The following is a 20,556-nucleotide window of genomic DNA, read 5'->3' as shown; positions in this document are numbered from 1 at the left end:
ACTTTTTTTTTTTTCTTCAAAGGTGCTTGAGTTCAGTATTTCTCAAAATAAGTACACAGACTGGGGCAGGAATGTCCTCCAACATGGTCTCCATCGCGATTGGCTGGAACGGGACACGCCTATCATGGGAATCGCATTTAACCCCTCAAGATCAAAGGACATCCTTATGCATGATAATTATATGCTTTGCGTCATTGACAAGTCTCTAGTAAGTGCATTTCAGAATAGTCTTTAAACAGGCTTTGTTTATGTGAAATGGAGCAAGAAAACAGTTTGGCGTCTCTTGTTCAGACTTTTGGGGGAGATTTACCAAAACTGGAGAGTGCGGAATCTGGTGCAGCTGTGCATGGTAGCCAATCGGCTTATAACTTCAGCTTGTTCAATTAAGCTGATTGGTTTTAATACAGAGCTGCACTAGATTTAGCACTCTCTGATTTTAGCAAATCAACCCCTTTGGCTAATATTTGCCTTTAAGCAATCTAGAAAATGAAAGTTATTACTACTGCAGATGAAATCACTCCACTTGCCCTGTCTATCTGTAAAATGACTTGAATTCAAAAAGTGAAGCTATGCCGTGTCATAGGGAACAGTGAGAAGCGCTTATTGTGGCCAAGTAGTACCCCGAAAATGTACCTTTTTGTCTTGAATTACTTCTTAAAGAGATATTAAAGTGTTGTTTTTTTTTTTTTTTTTTTTTAAATAACAAACATGTCATACTTACCTGCTCTGAGCAATAGTTTTGAACAGAGCAGTGTGGATCCTCCTCTTTTAGGGTCCCATGCCCATGCTTCTGGCCCCTCCCTCCTACTAGGTGCCGCCACAGCAAGCAGTTTGCTGTGGGGACACCCAAGCAGGCACGCTCTCGACCCCGCGGCTCTGTGTTCATTTACACGCAGAGCCGTGACTCGGGCCCCGCCCCCTCCACCTCCTGATTGGGCTCTCCGGGGACCCCCCAATGAGCCAGACAATGTCATTACTTTCCCTAAATGACAGTGCCTCTTTAATCAAAACCTGTATTGTAAAAAAAAAAACTGAATCAGAGAGCTACATACACCACCAGAGGATGGTACAGTGGGTGCATAAGGTAATACAGTGCCATGTCCTAATCATAGAACAATATAGGTTTAGAGTGGAAAAATGGACTTAATAGGCACCACTCATAAAAAAATAATAATAATTTTATTTATAACAATTTATGCATAAGTTTTAAAATGACATATAAAAGCAATACTGTAGCACTCTACAGTGTAGAATGTGATATCTCCCATGGTAGCTGTTGGTGTCACAGATACCGATCCAAGACAAATGTGATATGAGACACGGCAGGAGATCTACAGTAGTAAGTAACAATGGAACAAGCTCTACATGTTTTGTGGAAACCGCTTCTTCAGGAGATTATATACAATTTCTAGAAAGAGACATTAAGTGAGTATAGTATACATATATGAGGATTCAAAGTTTTATGAACAATATAGCATGACTGTGTCTGAGAACCAGCAGACCAAGGGGGGTGCATGCATAATGAGCTGTGGGCAGAATGCGGGGACATGCCTGATACCAATAAGTATAAGCCAGGAGAACACAATAAACTTAAAGCGGAATTCCGCCCAAAAATGGAACTTCCACTTTAAGGGAAGGTGACCCCCTGACATGCCACATTTGGCATGTCATTTGCTTGAGGGGAGCGGAAATTGTCTAAAAAGAGGGTTCCAGTTCCCACTTCCTCCCGGGGCTCTGCGGGGCTGGAAGTTAGTTCACCTCTTCCCCCCTCCCTCTTGGCAATCATCTGGGACATGTCACGATTGCCCGGCTAATCACAGCACGCCACGCATGCCCGGCTGTGAAGCCACAGCTGGGTGGCCACAGTGACAATGGCGGCGCCGCAGAGAGAAGGGGGAGATGAGCGGGGCTTCATTCCCCCGCAACGCTGGACCCTGGGACAGGTAAGTGTCCGATTATTAAAAGTCAGCAGCTGTCGTGTTAGTAGCTGCTGACAATTTTTTTTTCTTTTTTTTAAGTGGAACTCCGCTTTAAACACCATAGACTTGTTAATAGTAGAGATAGTATAAGAGAATCAGGAAGTGAAGCATTGCGGCTTCACTGCGCGGTTCCCTACTGCGCTAGTTGCGCTGCGCGTCATCACTGGTCCCCGTTGTGTCCTGGGAACTGTGTGTAAGGGGGGGATGACGGCATCTGTGGCTAGCTATTCCCGGAAGTGGGTACAGATACCTGGATTATACAGGTATCTGCACCTCCCCCGAAGGGGGGGGGGGATCCGATGAGTGGAAGTTCCACTTTAGGGTGGAAATATGCTTTAAGTAGATGAAGAGCATATGTATAGGCTCTACTTAAGGCGATAGGCAAGGACTTGCCATCTATAAGTGATTATAAACAAACGTAATTATGTAAGGAATTAAAAATATAAATTCCAGTTATGTGTTTGTGTCATAACCTATAATATGTACTGTACCTATAATAATATGTACTGGAATTTTATATTTTTATGTGCATCCTTTATAGTGATACCACTTATTGTCTTCTGGTTTTTGTTCTTTTCACAGCCTCTTCCAGATGATAAGACCGTTCTGGTCAACCAGAGGATCCTGAAGCAGCTCTCGGTGAATGCGCGGATGAGCCATGCACATGCTTTTAAAATAACCAGAAAATATCAGGTAGGACCTCCTTTAATTTGCACTGATGCCGTGCATGCATTTAGCGTCTCAGCACAGCAGCTCACACTGGTGAGAAGTAATACACATTGGGCTTTAGCATTCGGATCTCTAAGGGTATGGAGCTAAAAGGCAAATAACTACCAATACAGAGCTCATAGGAAAACTCAGCTCTGCGAGCCAGCAATGGAACTCATGTTTAGTCAACTGCTGCTAAAACCTTTTGGTTGTGCTTCAGCTTAGACATCATGCCAGCAAGTTAAAAAATTGCAGGTAGAAGCACAGAAAAAAAAATGGTTATTTGCAGCAATTTTCCTTTACCATTGTAAGTCGTCATAATAAACGTTGTAAATTCATAAAACATTGTTGGTGTTCATATACATGATGTTTTTATACAAATATGGGATTTTAGCAGATGGAAATACATAAGTGTAAAATTCAAAGCGATCCACAAATATCTTGACATCCTATAACTCTACGCATTTCGTGGATTGGTCTCCACTTCCTCAGGAGTAGATGCAAAAAATGTATAGTTCAGTCGTAGACCTTGAGGACAAATGGAAGGCAGACCAAGTTATAATGAGGAGAATTCATAGCTTGTGTGTATAGATGAAAGCCGTGTGCTCTGTCCTCTTGACCTCCACCGAACTCCCCCAACACCCCCCCCCCCCACCCCAAACACTGCCCTCCTTCACATGTAGGGTTGCCACCTCATCCCTTTACAACCAAGGGGGAGGGGGGATTCAGGTAGAGTGGAGAAGGGTTAGAAATCTTTTTAAAGTGGCTGTAAAAAAAAAAAAAAAAAAATGAACAGCACAGTGCTTCTTCTGTGTAATTTGGTCCCTTCTATCACTTAAAGTGGAGTTCCACCCTAAAGTGGAACGTCTGCTCATCGGAACCCCCCCCTCCGGTGCCACAATTGGCACCTTTCAAGGGGGAGGCGGGTACAGATAGCTGTATAATACAGGTATCTGCACCCACTTCCGGGCATAGATAGCCACAGAATCCGTGGGTATTTACGCCATTTATTACGGGGCCCCCCGCTGTCTGCTGGGAAACACGTGGATCCCAGAGACAGCAGGGACTGTCCTTATTGCGCAAGCGCTGGAGGGGTAAGTGTCCATATTTTAAAACCCAGCAGCTGCAGTATTTGTAGTGCTGACTTTTATAATAATAAAAAAAAAAAAAAGTCGGAACTCCCGCTTTAACATACCTGGCTGATCCTGCCTGGCTGTACTCTCCCCTCTGTAAACTGACCATGGTTTATCATGGCTGCCCTGACACCGAGGTCAGTTTATGTGCCTCCGTCATTCGCAGCTCTCCCGTGTCCTCCTCTCCCCCCTCCCTGCCTGTCATCTCATGACAGTGCCGCCCCTTCCCTCCTGCTGATAAAATATGTTGCTGTAGAACTTATTTCAGAGGTCATCAAGGGATTCTCAGCCAATCCCACTGTACTGCTCAGATTGGGAGAGGAGAGCAACGGGCAGTCACGTGAGCGCTGAAATAAGTTATACAGCAATATATTTTTTATATAGAACATACACTGGGGCACATAACCTCATGGAACAAAGGGGGATCTATAAAGTACACAGTTTTTTGTTTTTGTTTTTTATATAGAACATATACTGGGGCACATAACAACATCATGGAATAAAGGGGAATCTATAAAGTACACAAAGTGGCTTTACAAGCACTTTAGTCTTGGATAGCTGTAAAAAGAGACCTCTTCTTAAAGCACTTGTTGTGTCTGTTTAGTGGCACTGTGAGTTGTCGTGGAAGAGGAGATAAATGCACTGCTTTTGGGTGAAGAGGTGGTCACATGTGCCATACTGCTTCAATCGGTGGTGTCACATTCTCTACACCGGTGCTTGTCATCTCCTATGAGCGTTCATACGCAGATGGTATATACCTACTGACAATGATTATTTCCTAGTGTCACCCCATCTGTGGTTTTATAGAACCTAATGTTAAAGTGGTGCTCAGCTCCGCCCCTTCCCTCCTGTCAGTCATCTGGGACACGTGTCAGGTCCCAGATGACTGCGCATGCGCAGTGCGTGCCCGGCTGTGGCTTCACAGCCCACAGTTAGAATGCCGGTGCCGCTGAGCTGGGGGGACAAGCAGAGCTTCGTTCCCCCCGCATAGCTGGACCCTGGGAAAGGTAAGTGTCTGATTTATTAAAAGTCAGCAGCTGCAGTATTTGTTTAATTTTTTTAATTTTTTAGGGGAACTCCTCTTGAAAGACAAATTTCCTTTGGTCTTTTTTATGATATATGTATGTTTTAAGATGTTTTTGGGATAAAAAAAAAAAATGTATACTTACACTTTTGTATGCCAAGGCTTTGTGTGGTACCATGAAGGTCCACAGTAGCCTCAGTCCACATTTCCCTCCACACTGTCTCACAAAAATGATAAAAATGTAGTTTGGGTACAGCGTTGCATGACCGCGCAATTGGCATTCAAAGTGCAACAACGCTGAAAGCTGGAAATTGGCCTGGGCAGGAAGGGGGTGAAAGTGCCCGGTAGGCAAGTGGTGTAACCTCTTTTCCTCCAGACATAAAGAGTGCCCCCTTGTCCTCTGTGATGACCTGAAAGTGAAGAACTCAACACCAAATTCAGTATGTGTTACTGTGTCGTCAAGGGTTTTAAAGTGGACCTTCATAAATTTTTTTCAACTCTCCATCTATTAAATCTTCTGCCCTTGTTGTTGTTTTAACTTTAAATAGTAGAACATTTTTTTCTACCAGTAAATGCCTTCTACAGCCCACTTCCTGTTTCTCCCCTGGTCATTAGCCTAGGCTTATCACATAATGCACAGCTCTCTCTCACTCTTGTGAGAGTTTGCCAGGAAGGGGGGGGGGGGGGGAGATGAGTCATAAGAGGGCCAATGAGAGCTGCAGAGCTGGAGGTGTGCCTCCAGTAAATCCAGGAAGTGAACAGGCAGCAGCTTCAGCTGCCCACAGTTAAAATGGCTGCAGCCAGACTCGTAAGTAAGAATCAAGTACAGAATCACAGTATATATAAAATAATATAGTTGGAGGGAAGCTTCAGAATGGCAAAGATGTTTTTATTAAAAATTATGTGAGCACTAAAGTTCCTCCAGTCTCTCCTGATATTTTTTTTATTTTGTTGCCGGTCTCTGGACTCGTTCCATTATAACTTTTATCTTATTTTTTTTCACCAGCACTGCACACCACATTCTGAATCATTTTTAGTAAATGTGATTACTGCCTATTTCTAATATACAGAAATTAAAATCCCAATCTAATCCTTTCCCCTTTTTCCTTCTTTCTCGGTGACGCTCCGCCCTCCTTGTGAATTGTTGGACTCCTTGCAGCCATTGCTGTTCATGGACTTGTTGGATAACGGCGAGTTGGTTCTGGTGGAAAGAACGCTCAGTGACATTCAGGCACAGCTGCCACCTCCCATGAAACAGAAGAAATTTGGAACATAATAATTTTTTTTTTTTCTACAAATCTATATATTTTTTGTCTTCATGGTTTATTATCACTGCAGTTAAGCTGCGTCACTTTGACTGTGGTGCATAGTTCCTATCATGACACTTGTGGTTTAAAAGGCTTTATGTGGACCTCGCCTGTCTAGAGAAGAAAACGCTGACGTGGGATGGACAGTGAACTGAACAGAGCTTGTTTGTTTTTGTTTTTTTATAAAATGACAAATCCAATTTATAGTGGATCCAACTATAAGGAAATGACTGTTTGTTACTTTTCAAGTGTTCTTATTCTTTTAAAGCTGAATTTAGGCACACGGCTAAATACACAGTTGAAATACGTAGATGTGTGAACTGATTTATCTGCAAAAAGATTTTAAATTCTGTTCAGCCAGTCATGTGATCCAAATCCAGACAGCATAACCAGGTCTGTGACCTCCAGTACAGCTAATCACCTGCTGATTGGACGGTGAAGGAGAAGTAGCAGGCTCATGAAGTCCTCACTGTGCCAGACCCCTCCTATAAGAATGTTCACCATATTACATTATATACATAAGGCAAAGCAGTAGAGACTTGGTTAGTTTAGCTTGTGATCCTCTCCTTCCTGGCCTTGTTGGACACAAAGGATCACAGGAAGTCTATATTAGGAGTGGGCTCCCTCCAGGTATGCCTGCCCTTAAAGAGGAAGTAAACCCTTACAAACGACTTTGACCTACAGGTAAGCCTAGATTAAGGCTTACCTGTAGGTCCAAGAAATATCTCCTAAACCTATATGGTTTAGGAGATATTTGCCCGAAAACGGGCACCGCTGTCTACGGCGCATGCGCCGTAGACAGCGGCGCGCAGGCGCACTAAACGCGGCAGTTCCAAGAATGGAGCTGCCGCATTTGTCGACTCCCGTGCGCATGCGCGGGAGTGACGTCATCGCGGCTTCGCCGCTGTCATTCGGCGGAGCTGCGAGACGCCACAAGCAAGATGGATGCGGCGGACTACAGGGGACAGCGGCGACTTCGCTGGCTCCTGTGTCAGGAAAGTGACACATAATGGGCTACTATGCGATGCATAGTAGTCCATTATGCTTTACCTTTGCAGGGAAAAAAAGAGGAAGTAAACTCATCAGGGTTTACTTCCTCTTTAATCTATTGATTCTTATATGTGATCCAATGTTGGAGACTCTCAAAATTATAGTCAGGACTTGGGTGCCGTGATGTGGCCTCTGCAGCTTATGCATGTGTTTGCAAATGTGTAAACCCCTTGTTTTTAACGTGAAATGTTAGACAAGGTCAATTTGGTTTGTTGCAGGCTGGCTGGTAAGTGAGCTGGGAATTTTTGTTTGTTTTTTTTTGAAAACACATTATAATACACAATTGTTTGGTAAAATAATATAGATTATGTTAAAGCGGAGTTCCACCCAAAAAATGGAACTTCCGTTTTAAGTGCAGGTAATCCCCCTGACATGCCACATTTGGCATGTCATTTTTTTGGGGGGAGGGAAGCGGGTACCCTCTTTTTAGAGGGATCCAGCTCCCACTTCCTTCTGGGGCACCGCAGCCCCGGAATCATGTTCACCTGTCCCCATCCTTTTCAGCAATCATCTGGGACATGTCACAGGTCCCAGATGATTGCCCATCCAGTCACAGTGCACATCGCCGCTCACCCATGCGCAGTGCGTGCCTGGATGTGGACCCACAGCCGGGCCCCCACATTGACAATGCAGTTATACCTTATGCTTTGCACCCCCAGCAGCAGATGCTCTCCTTGTCTTTCCAACATTATAGGTTGTGGGCAGGACCTCGGTGTCCTCACTTACAATGCATGACTGCTGGTTCTGTGTTGTACTCGATGATGTCAGTGACCAATGGAGCGCTGAAGAAAAGCAGCTTTGAGGACCGGTCACAGACAGGAGAAAGCCTGTGGTGGTGCCCGATCTGAGAAGTAAAACTGATTTAAACACGACCCCATTCACACCTAGCAGTTTGCAGACATGCATTTTTTTGCATGTTTTCACGCATTGGGCAGCCCATTGCCTATGCTCAAAAAAAAGAAAAAAAAACACATCAAAGTAGCTCATGTAACTTTTTGCTACATTGAGCTTTGTGTGTTTTTAACTGTCCGATTTGCTGCGTGCTATTGTGAGCAGAAAAACGCATGTCGGCCTGCATTTGGGGCCTCATTAACAACAACACAACATTTGTAAGCTTGTGCACAAAAAATTTGCGCACATTTACAAAACACGCAGGTGTGAATGGAGCCTTAGAGAGCGTACATTAACGACTTGATATCTGCGCTATAGCCGAAAGACGGCTACAGCATTGATCTCAAATGCCGGGAGGGCGTCCATAAATGTCCTCCCGTTCTCGTGTTGCCCACGCAGCGTGCTCTGTGATCACCGAGTTCTTTGGACTTGGCTGATCACAGAGCAGGGTAAAGGGCCAATTACAGCTGATCACAGAAGTAAACAGAAGGCGGTTACTGGCTTTATTCTATTTTCACGCTGTCAGCATGAAGAAAAGAATAAAGCTGGTAACCGGCTTCTGTTAGAGGGACATCGGTCCTCTAAGTGCCAACCAGTACTGCTAATCAGTGTCCTCCAGTGCTGCTAATCTGTGCCATCTATCAGTGCCCACCAGTGTTGCTAATCTGTGCCACCTATCAGTGCCCACCAGTCAGTGGCGCCTGGTGAAGTTTTAGGATGGGGGGGGGGCGCCATACCCCACTTTTCCTTTTTGACCCCTCCCACTTGGTGAAAATGGGAGTGTGTTCAGCGAAATAGTGGGCATGGCTCTAAGGTGGTGTGGTTAGTGTCTGAGATGAACGAGGGACCGAGGAAAAGAGGGATGGAGGGACAGCAGGCCCAGATCCTACACAACAATAGCAATATGTGTATTCTAGTAAGTTTAACAATCAGCAGATAAAGATATTTCAAACACCCGGTGTTAGCACTTCAATCATCCCGGCGCCATGATTGTTATGGTGTCAGGATGATTGAAGCGCTTGATTTCTATTCTAACATTGTAATATAAAATTAAATCATTCAACTCACCATAATGCAGAATCAGTGGGAGCCCTGAGCGTGTCACTAGCCATGTTGCCTGCCACCAGATGCCATCAGGTGTTCTCAGCAGAGTCCGTCCTTACATCAGGTGCCCCCAGCAGAGTCCTTCCTTACATGCAGCATGTGTCACCACCAAATTGCAGTAGCATGTGTCACCACCAAATTGCAGTAGCATGTGTCACCACCAAATTGCAGTAGCATGTGTCACCCCCATATTGCAGCAGCATGTGTCACCACCAATTGCAGCAGCATATGTCCCACCAAATTGCAGCAGCATGTGTCACCATCCATTGCAGCAGAATGCGTCCCACCAAGTTGCAGCAGCATGCATCCCATCAAATTGTAGCAGCATGCGTCACCGCCAAATTGCAGCAGCATGCGTCACTGCCCAATTGCAGCAGCATGCATCCCACCAAGTTGCAGCATGCGTCCACGCCAAATTGCAGCAACGTGTGCCACCACCAAATTGCAGAAGCATGCATCCCACCAAATTGCAGCAGCATGTGTCAGCATCAATTGCAGCAGCATGCTTCCCACCAAGTTGCAGCAGTATGCGTCCCACCAAGTTGCAGCAGCATGCGTCCCACCAAGTTGCAGCAGCATGCGTCCCACCAAGTTGCAGCAGCCTCACATCAACCCCCCTTACTTACCTTACAGCGATGTCTTCTGTAGAGAGGTCCATCCTCTGATACTTCCTGGTTCCTCTCTCCTGGGTGCAATTGGAGAGAGAAAACTGGAAGTGACATCATCTCAGATGTCAATCAAACCGCCTGCCCGTCGTAATATATACTACGAGCGGGCAGAAGCTACTCGGCGCTTCAGAAAGCGACGCAAGGTGGGCTAAACGCCCGCAAATGAAACGCCATGTCTGCAATCTCGTGATTGCATAGACGTGGCACTTCCCATAGGTGCACTGTGTCCGGCGCCCAAACACAGTTAACTTAAGGACCTTTAAAAAAAAAAAAAAATTATAATTTTTTATTTATGTCTTACGGGGGGGGGGGGGGTGCCCCTGCCACCAGTGCTGCCTCATCAATGCCCATCAGTGAAGGAGAAAAAATACCTGTTTGCAAAACCTTCTAATAAAATATGAAAAACATTTTGGGTTTTTTCCAAAATTTTCATATTTTTTTTTTTTTTATTTATCAAAAATGCAGTGGTGATTAATTACCACCGCAAGAAAGCACTATTTGTGTGAAAAAAGATGATAAAAATTTTATTTGGGTACAGTGTTGCATGACTGTGCAATTGTCATCCAAATTGTGAGACCACTGAAAGCTGGAAATTGGCCTTGGCAGGAGGGTATAAGTACCTAGTAAGTAAGTGGTTAATTGAAATCCTGCACAGCATGCGTAGCCCCGTCTATCTTCCCCCATCCATCGACCAGTTTACCAGAAGAAGGGAAAGGATTCCAGGGAGGGGTAATGACAGAGGAGGGATGGGATTGGGCTGTTATGAACACGTAATCCATGGCTGGTGGGATCAGTTCAGTCCTGGGGAAAGAAAATACTGTTTGTATGTGATCTTATTTTTACATTTAGTTTACTCTATAACACCAAAGCCGGATCATTGCGCTGCTCCAGTGCTGTTCCACGTTTGACACTTCTAGGAGTGTCGGATTTCCATGTCCCCCATCGTGCAGTGGAGGAAAGGAGGGTGAGTTGTTAGGACAAATGTTATAATACTCATCATTAAATATTATAAAATATCATAATACTCAGGGCTCAAGTCCTGCGGGAACTCACGGGAACAGAGTTCCTGTACTTTTTCCACAACAGGAACTCAGTTCCCATTAGCAGCCATGTCCTGCAAGACTTTGAAGTATGCGAGCTGTATGGCAGGTGCTACACCAGCAGCTGCCGACACAGCTCGCAATAGTAAGTCCTGCACACCTGATCATTCAGGCATTGCCAGTAGGGGGCCCCATGACAGCTTCCGCTTCGATCTACCTGTCAATCACAGCTAGCTGACGGGTAGATCAGGTCCCTGTTGCTAAGAGATTGTATTTAGTCAGACCTCTCGTGATGCGCTCCTCCCCGCCGGCCCCTCCTGATTTTCTGTCTCCTCATCCTCCCCCCTTGTCCTGCATACTTGCTCTGTGTGTCCCGCTGAATCTCCTCCTCCTCTATCTTCAGTGCCATATGATGATAGAACCCAGAGGAGGAGCACAGCTATTCTGCTCACAGGACATGCAGGGAGAGGGGTGAGCTGAGGGAGGAACATCAGTTTGGGGGTGGTAAACTGAGCACAATACCTGGCAAAGTTTAATGCCAGGAGGGAAGTTTATGTGGAAACAGCTTAGGATGGAATAGCAGCGAGTGTGTGTTGGAGCCCTGCAGAGTTTGCAGCCCCCCAAGCTAACATACATCTCCTAAGCAGGAACACATCACTATCTCCCCAAGCATTCTGTCCAGATAATGCGCAGTTCATTTATAACCTTTCCGTTTAACCCTGTGTTATCCAAACTCTGTTCAATGAAAAGTGTAAACTCACCACATAATTACTCTATATACAAAATAAAATTCCCCAATAAAGATCAGAACATGATGTTCACATTTGCATGGAAGCACAATTGAATGAATGCTGATGATGAGAATTACCGTATTTATGTTTATTGAGAATTGTTTTTTTTAAATGTACTAACAGTTAAGCTTCATACACACAATGCAAAAATTGGTAGATGGAAATACCACTTTTGAAGCGTTTGTGCATATGAGCGTATCATTTTTATTTTTTTTGGTAGGGGGAGTGGATCTTGGGTGGGAGTTCCCACACTTTTTTCCCCAGGACTTGACCCCTGATAATACTCATCATGTTATAATATTCATCACATTGCATCATAATACTAAGAGCTTTGTTTTTCTCAGAGAATAGGTACCAGGTACAACCCCCTTCCAAATCACCCCCTATCTACGCCCCCTACCCACCTCTGAACACCGTCCCTTGGTTCCACCATACAGCACAAAGAATCACTTTTATGGTGCCAAGTACTGTATTTATTGGCGTATAACACGCACCCTAAGTTTAGGAGGGAAGTTTAAAGGAAAAAAAACTTACATTTAAATGCCCATCAATGCAGCCTTGTCAGTCATTTGCAGCCTTACATGTCATTAGCAGCCTTCCATTGCAGCCTTCCCAGTCATTTGCAGCCTTCCATTGCAGCCTTGTCAGTTTCTTTTGCAGGCTTTCCGTTTAAAAATGGCGCCGCTGAGATACAGAGCGGATGTCCTGTGTATCTCGGCAGCGCTCGGTAGCTCTCGGCCATTCTCGTCTATTTTCGGCCGCACTCAGCCATTCTCGGCTATTTTCGGCGGCTTTCGCTCAAAAATAGCCGAGAGCGGCCGGAAATAGCTGAAAGCTGCCGAGACCGGCAGAAAAGGCAGAAGAGCTCGCAATTGGCGGGTGATCGGCGTATAACACGCACCCACAATTTTCCCCTGATTTTAAGGGGAAAAAAGTGCATGCGTGTTATACGCCGATAAATACGGTAGTTCGTATGGAACTTGCTAAAGAAAGGCAGTAATATCATTCCCCTGCAGCCAGCAACAATAGAACCCCCCTCTTCCCCCCCGGAAAAATAGATTCTCCCAGCAACAACAGACCCTCCCCCTCTGCAACAATAGATCTCGGCAACAATAGATCCCTCCCAGCAACTACAGACCCCCAGCAACAATGGACCCCCCCACAACAAAATACCCCCCAGCATCAATAGACCCTCCCTGCAGCAATGAACCGCCCCCCCAACAACAAATACCCCCCAGTGAGAGTAGGCCTCCACCAGCAACAAACGATGTCCCAGTAGTCAGTATCAATAGACCCTCTAGCAGCAAGCAACAATAGACTCCTAGTACAAACAAATGGCCACTGCCCCCACCTATAACAGGTCTTTGCAGCAAGGAGCACATGGAAGGGCAATGCATGTCAAACCACCAGCCTGACCATTGCCAAGCAAGGCAGCCTGACCAGTGCCCAGCAATGCAGCCTGATTCGTGCCCAGCAATGCAGCCTGATTCGTTCCCAGCAATGCAGCCTGATTCGTTCCCAGCAATGCAGCCTGACCTGTGTCTGGATATGGGATTTGAATATCCCAGCGCGCCCATCCTCCTCTCCCTCTGTCCTCCTCCAGCAGCCACTGTAACAAAGTCCCGGCTCCTATAATTCACCTCACACGGATTCAGTTTGCCATTGGATTAGTGTTCCACCTATCACTAGAGCCAGGACTTGTTACAGCAGCCGCTGGAGACGAGGACCGAGGGAGAGGAGGACGGACACGGGCGCCCTCTCATTCCCGCACACCCACACTGCCTGCCTCAGCTCCCATGCTCGAGGCCAGTCCTGCAGGACTCGGCTGCTAATGGGAACGGCGTTCCTGCTGTGAAAAAAGTACAGGAACTTCATTCCCATGCATTCCCGCAGGACTCGAGCCCTGACAGCACCCCAGTATTATCTGCACTCCTAACTCTAAATATTGAGAGCCTCCATAATAGGAGCACATGCATTATAATGAATAGGCAGACAGCAGGTGAGCTTGGAGGGAGCCCACCCCTCCATAAAGACACCCAGCATACTAGCACAATGGCAGCAAAGGTGTCTATTGTGTTCCCTCACTAGTACTCCAACAGTACAAACAAATGGCTACTGCCCCCACCTTGTGCTATATGCTGTGTTAAACAACTTTGAACTTAGAATAGAATTTTTTTAATGAGTACTTCTGTGCTTTAATCCTGTTTTATGTATTTTTACAGTTTTCAGTGTTCCACATTAGCAGCAGTACTCTAAGCCCTTGTACACACGGTTGGACATTCCGACCACATACATACCGTGTTGCATACACATGGTCAGACAAAGTTGTCAGAAAATCCAATCGTTCGGAATGTGACGACGTTCATTCATTGCGACGGGACTACGTTCAGGCTAGTAGCCAATAGCTTTGGTCTCGTAATTTGATCTGAGCATGCGTGGCACTTTGTCCGATCAGAATTCTCTACAAACGATCGGACAAAGTCCGATCAGATCATGATGTCGGAAAATTTTATATCCAGCTCTCAAACTTTGTTGGTCGGACATTCTGATGGAAAAAGTCAGATGGAGCCCACACAGGGTCGGATTATCTGACAACACGGTCCGATCGGACCTTTTCCGTCAGAATGTCCGACCGTGTGTACAAGGGCTAAAACACTGAATTGTGAATAATAGGAAGACGTCAGTATTGGGCATCACTAAATCTTGGCTCCTTCATTCACCCTCACCTCGGGGATATCTATGTTCTGTTAGTTATATTCTCCCCAGGACCTGTGGCATCATTGTGAGGTTTGGGCCCCTACAGGGACATACTCGTACCTCCTGCATCAGCTTGGGGCTAAAAAACAGATTTTTTTTGGAGTGGTGAAATCCCCCTCCAGAGCCTCTAGAACAGAAACAGGGAGCTTTGGGAGATCAGCCCTCTGTAGATATTCCCGAATAGCTGTTTTCCTAGCTGCAACTGGAATGGCTTTCCCTACTCAATATAACTGCTGATAGAAAGAGCAGAATTCCCTAGCTATGTCTTTGGTTTTGTATAGCAGTTTGTCTGAGGCAGATTTAACTTTAGCTATAAATGAGGCTGATTTTTGTTGTATAGAGCGAGACAAAATTTGGCTAGGCTTATTCTCCCATTCATCAAACTTTTGGGAAATGAAGCGACGCCTTGAATTATACTCCTCATAAAAAAGAGCTTCTCTCTTCTTTGTAAGGCTGCTTTCACACTGGGGCGGGAGCAGCTTTACCGTCATTTTAGCGGCGGTGTGCGGGCGCTAGCGGGGTGGTTTTAACCCCCGCTAGCGGCCGAAAAGGGGTTAAACCCGCCCGCAAAGCGCCGCTGCAGCGGCGCTTTGCCGGCGGTATTGCCGCGCTGTCCCATTGATTTCAATGGGTAGTAGCGGTATAGGAGCGGTGAATACACCGCTCCTTCACCGCTGCAAAGATGCGGCTAGCAGGACTTTTTTCACCGTCCTGCCAGCGCATCGCTCCAGTGTGAAAGCCCTCCGGCTTTCACACTGGAGTTAAAGGGGCCGGTTTTTTTCAGGCGTTACACAGGCGCGATTTTTAGCGCTGTAACGCCTGAATACCGCCCCAGTGTGAAAGCAGCCTTAGGGAATGAAAAATTAAAGGGGAGCTGGAAATTTGTGATTTTTCTCAAGTTTTTTTCCGATGTCTTTAATGAGCTGAGACTGCAGGCTTATTCTCTCCCTCTTTTTCCTTGTGCCCAGCTCAATAAGTTTGACCCTAACATGGGCCTTATGAGCCTCCCATAGAGTCCCTGGTGTTATCTCCAGAGAGACGTTGTCACAGAAATAAAGGGAGAGACCCAAACCAATCTCTTTTAATTCTATTTCCTCAGTTAAAAGCGAGTTATTAAGCTTCCAGTTTGTGGATTTCATGGGCAAAGATGGGACATGTAATGACAGGCTAATCGGAGCATGGTCAGAAATTGTTGAAATTTCAATACCAGATCTCACCATAAGTTCTTAATAAAGATGTTGTAGAAAAAATTCTATCTGCAAATGTGAATTATATAAGTGAGAAAAGTGTGTAAAATCTTTTTCACTTGGGTGCATGATCCTCCATGCATTCATAAGTTGGGGGTCATGCAACTGTTTGAGTGTATGCAAGACGTTTATAAGGAATGCATGATCTACCTTGGGAGGTATCTAAGACAGGTTCTAGGGAAACATTCAGGTCTCCCCCCATAATAACACATCCCCGGGCAAAATCCTTTAGTTTAGTCAGGGTGGCTGCTATTAAATCAGCTTGCCCCTGATTCGGAGCATACAAGTTGGCAAGAGTGCATGGCAAATTACCCAGGCTGCCCCTTATGAACAAAAATCTCGCCAATTGATCTGCTAGACATTCTTCTACAAGAAAGGAGGAACCCCTTCGGAAACCGATAGCCACACCTTTTGCCTTTGAGACATCCGAAAGGCTATAGTGCCATGTGGGGTAGTGATGGGCATGCAATCTGACCGTGGTGGTATGAGTAAGATGGGTTTCTTGCAGGAAGACAATGTCTCCCTGCATACGTTTAAGTTCTCTATAGAGTGTGTGCTTCTTACTTGCAGCATGTAGCCCTCTCACATTGAGCGAAATCAACTTACCATCGGTTTCGTCTGGAAATCCTGTGCTGTTCGTGAACACTGCAAGGCTGGTAGGTTGGCTAGGGGGAGAAAGAGGGAAGGGGATGGAGAAGAAAGAAAAAGACTAGAGAGATAAATCAGGTGAAGAGAAGAGAGAAAGAACGGAATAAAACAACATTTAACACAACAGTGAATCTCTGTTAGGCACGCAAATCCTTGCAGTGCAATTCACGGGGCAGTGCGAGACCGGCCCCCGCAGTGCGGGTCCCCCAAACGGGTTGCCCGAACCACCGAACCGGGTAGCCCGCCACCCCCACTGGGGGCGAGGACATCGCCACTGAGTCCAAACTGTGCACGTCCGAATCCGGCTCACGCCATCCGCGTGACCTGGCACCGGCACACTGCTAGGATAATGTGTCTAAACCATAATGCAATCATTTATCACAACAACCACTGTAGAACTTACTAGAATAAGCAAACTATAGAACTTTTACTCAACCTAGTGTAAACTGACCGCTACAACAAAACAAGAACTAACTCCCAATAACAGGAAGGAATATTTTGGCAAAGCCCTGCATTAATTGAATCCCCACAGTACCGTTCAAGTTGTAACATGGTGACCCTAAAATGCATGGTCAGTCTGCTCCAGAGGTGGATGCTAGAGTAGTTGAACGACGTTTACCAGAGACTTTCTGCCAGTGAACTTCCAACACATTAGGCAGCACCTTGCCAGCCTGGAAGCTCCGGTGGTTCAATGCTCAAATCCATGCAGAATGTGGGTAAATCTTTTGGAAAGCGTAAGATGGCTGTCTTCCCATCCCTGTTCGCTTTGAGAGCTGATGGGAACCCCCATCTGTAATTAATAGATGCTTGGCGCAGCTTCTCCGTAAGGGGTTTTTAATGCTCTACGTCGTTCCAGGGTCTCTCTAGCCAGGTCTGGGAAGAAGGACAAAGTGACGTGGCTGCCTCTCTCTCTCTCTCTCTCTCTCCTCATAAGTTCCTTTTCCTCAAAATAGTGCACCTGACAAATAACATCTCTGGGTGTTTCAGAGGACATGTTACATGGGCGAAGGGTCCGGTGGACCCTATCGAGCTTTAGAGGGTGGTCAGCCGGATTACCCAAGAGGCTGTTAAAAATGCTGGGGATGGAAGCTGCCAGGTCTTCCTCTCTTGTTGCCTCCGGTAGGCCTCTAATGCGGATGTTATTCCTCATGTTTCGGTTTTCTTGATCCTCAATTTTATAGAGCGCCATCCTATGAGCGATAGATTGCGGGTGGCGATTTGCAGATCTCTGATGGCTGCCGCGTGTCTGTCGAGACGTTGCTCCGTCTCCTCTACTCGCTCCAGTACCTGAGATAGGTCCGCCCGGACCGCCGAGATCTCCTTTTTAATTACCTTCTCCAGGCTCAACAGAATCAAGGCCAGGTCTGTTTTTGTGGGAAGTCCACTCACCAGCTCTGCCACTCTCGAATGTCTACTCAGGCTTCTCTCTCCGTCCGAATCACCTAAGGAAACTGGAGACTGATGTCTGGTCTCCGGACTATGTCGAGGTGGAGCCTGTACTCGTCCCACGTGGCGAGCGGCCTAGGCCGTCTGACTCCGGCAAGTCTTCAGTCTCCGTGGCTAAATAACATTTGATGAAGCTTGCTGGAGTGCTCTTTTTCAGGTGAGCCTTGCCTACTCTCTTCCCCATGCTTGCCATCGGGGTCGGGATGTGATAGATTAGCGCTGAGATCGGGATTAATAGGTGCTGACGCCGGAGCCCACACGAGATGCATCCTCACACTCTCATGTCCAAGCCACGCCCCCCCACAATACACATTTTTAGACACACAATTAAACCCTTGATTGCCCTAGGTGTTAACCCCTTCCCAGCCTGGGTCATTAGTACAGTCACCGTGTATATTTTAAGCATGATCCCCGTATTAGTGTCACTGGAGATGTCAGTGGCAGTTAGGGTCAGACTGCACGCCACACTATCATAGTCCCACTATATTTCACTAATAGCCGCCATTACTTGTAAAAAAAAAAAAAAAAAAATCCCAGTACATCCTTTGTGGATGCTATAACTTTCACGCAAATCTATTTATTGTGTTTTTTATTTTTTGTTTACCAAAGACATGTAGCAGAATATACAGTATTGTGACCTAAATTTATGAAAAATTTGATTTTTTTTTTATTGAATATGTTTTATAGCAGAAATTTTAAAATATTTTAAAAATCTTTGGTCTTTTTTCATTTATATAATATAAACCCAGTGGTGATTAGGTTTGGGCTTGGGCGTGTTCGGGATCCCACTTGCCGGATCCCGCCAGGAAGCTGACACTGCACACCGCTAATCACAGGCAGTAAGACATTTCCTGGTCCCCAGCTGCACAGATCGAGAATTGTCTCAGTGCCTGTGATAAGCGGTGTGCAGTGCTGGCTTCCTTGTGGGATTGGGCAGGTGGACCCTGAACACGCCAAAACCCATCTCTAGTGGTGAACAAATAACCACCAAAAGAAAGCTCTATTTGTTTGAATAAAATTCTTTAAATTTAATTTGGGTACAGTGTTGCATGATTACGGGATTGTCAGTTAAATTAGCACGGTGCGAATAGCAAAAAATGACCTGGTCATAAAGGGGGCAAAATCTTCCGGGGCTTAAGTGGATAAAGAGGGTGTCAAAAATGTTTTTTTTTTGTAGGCCGTTTTCTTTTGTTCTACTATCCTTCTTTACAAAATGGAATATTCCCAGCTCAGCCTCCAAGGCCATCATTCATACACCATCACACAAAGTGTTCTTTATTCAGCTTTGTACATCATAACACAGTCCAGCAATCAGCCACAAACCAAATTCCTAAGACAGTAGAAATGTGTCATTGTACAGAACTAGAATGAACATTCCCATGTGACATTCAATATAGATTTTATTGCACAAATATACATAATATTATTTTATTTTTTTTTTGTTGTGGGGTTTGTATGTGAAAGTCATATCACAAAGATTATTGCACATTTTTGCTCCTATAAATGGTGCTTCTTTCTGTCCAATATTTATAGTGATGCTAGATGAGAGCAGGAAATCGAATGGTTCCAGGTTGCCACAAATTAGGACCTGCTGAGTAAGATCGGGGCACAATGACCATCCAGCTTCGGAAATAGCAGGAGATTGTACACAAAGACACCCACCCGACCTCAATGAAAGAAACATAATGAGTAGGAATACTATATCTTCCCTGCCTAGAAGTAGTACTCATCCTTTGTCCATTCGTACAGTGTGTTCCTGTAAAATATTTATTCTAAATTCTACTTAATGCTGGCAGATTATATGAATGCATTGATTTATTGGTTGTCAAGCCTCAGCAGAAGTGAAGTGGTAGCAGTAGTCATAATTCTTAGGCCGTGGTGGAATTGGTGGAGGTTGTTCTGGGATTTGAATATTCTCCAAGTCCAATAACCTGAGTTTCAGTTCAGTATTGAGCAGTAGGTCTAGATCGGTGCGGCACCGTTCACTGGGCATTTCTTTCCCCAACAGAGCATAAAGCCCATCCAGCCACAGACAGAACTATAAAAAGACAAGAAACAATTGGGTCATCTTTCATTTAGCTATATGGAGGCCCTCCCACCCTCGCACTTCTCCCCTAGAGTCCCAAATCTTGTCAGGACCCCCACTCCTATAGAGGTCCATCTCCACCCTACTTCTCCCCTGCAAAGGTCCCCCTCAGTCAATGCTGTAAGCCTTCCTTTAAAAGTTCACCCCAATCACCCCCCTCAGCTTCACATTTCCCTTACAAAAGTCTGCCTCTGCCATTACCCCACTCTGCCTCAACAGAGTGAGTGTCCCCCTCAGTCAATGCCCCAGGCTTCCCTACAGCAGTCCATCCCTGTCCCTGCTTCACATCTTCCTTACAGAGGTCCAACTCCATCCCTCACACCTCTTGTCATTGCCCTACCCTTATAGGGATCTCCCTCCATCTCCACCCCACTTCTGCTCTACCAAGGTCCACCTCAGTCACTTTCCCTACAACAGCCCACCCCTGTCCCTGCTTCACATTTCCCTTACAAAGGACTGTCTGCCTCTATTCTTGCCCACTCCTCCCACCCCTTGCCTACTGAGCTCTGCCTCAAAGGAGGACACGTAAGATGGGGAGACTAACCCCTGTGGAGGTGCCATGAGGACAGAAGCTCCACAGAGGCTGGGTCTCTGTCCCCACCTCTCATCTCCCCTAAAGAAGTCAGCCTCCATCTTTGTTTTGGATCTCCCATACTGGGAACAGCCTCCATTCCCAC

General features: G+C 45.8%; 2 protein-coding genes across 2 annotated transcripts in view; one reads left to right on the top strand and one right to left on the bottom strand.

Moving 5' to 3' along the window:
• UTP4 (UTP4 small subunit processome component) overlaps nucleotides 1–6,459 on the top strand; it is a 33,700-nt gene extending 27,241 nt beyond the window's left edge. The window contains exons 15-17 of the mRNA XM_077454125.1: nucleotides 23–208; nucleotides 2,562–2,672; nucleotides 6,004–6,459. Of these exons, the coding sequence (XP_077310251.1) occupies nucleotides 23–208; nucleotides 2,562–2,672; nucleotides 6,004–6,120 (414 nt within the window). The 3' untranslated portion in view covers nucleotides 6,121–6,459. The remainder of the gene's footprint in view (nucleotides 1–22; nucleotides 209–2,561; nucleotides 2,673–6,003) is intronic.
• A 12,716-nt stretch (nucleotides 6,460–19,175) lies between these two features.
• Nucleotides 19,176–20,556, bottom strand: part of ELMO3 (engulfment and cell motility 3) — a 42,260-nt gene continuing 40,879 nt past the window's right edge. Inside the window, exon 21 of the mRNA XM_077454082.1 lies at nucleotides 19,176–19,831. Within this exon, the coding sequence (XP_077310208.1) occupies nucleotides 19,619–19,831 (213 nt within the window). The 3' untranslated portion in view covers nucleotides 19,176–19,618. The remainder of the gene's footprint in view (nucleotides 19,832–20,556) is intronic.

This window comes from Lithobates pipiens, unplaced genomic scaffold, assembly GCF_037356315.1.
Source record: "Lithobates pipiens isolate NorthernLeopardFrog02 unplaced genomic scaffold, aLitPip1_a1.2 Scaffold_10, whole genome shotgun sequence".
Taxonomy (NCBI): domain Eukaryota; kingdom Metazoa; phylum Chordata; class Amphibia; order Anura; family Ranidae; genus Lithobates; species Lithobates pipiens.
This window is presented reverse-complemented; position numbering and strand designations above follow the sequence as displayed.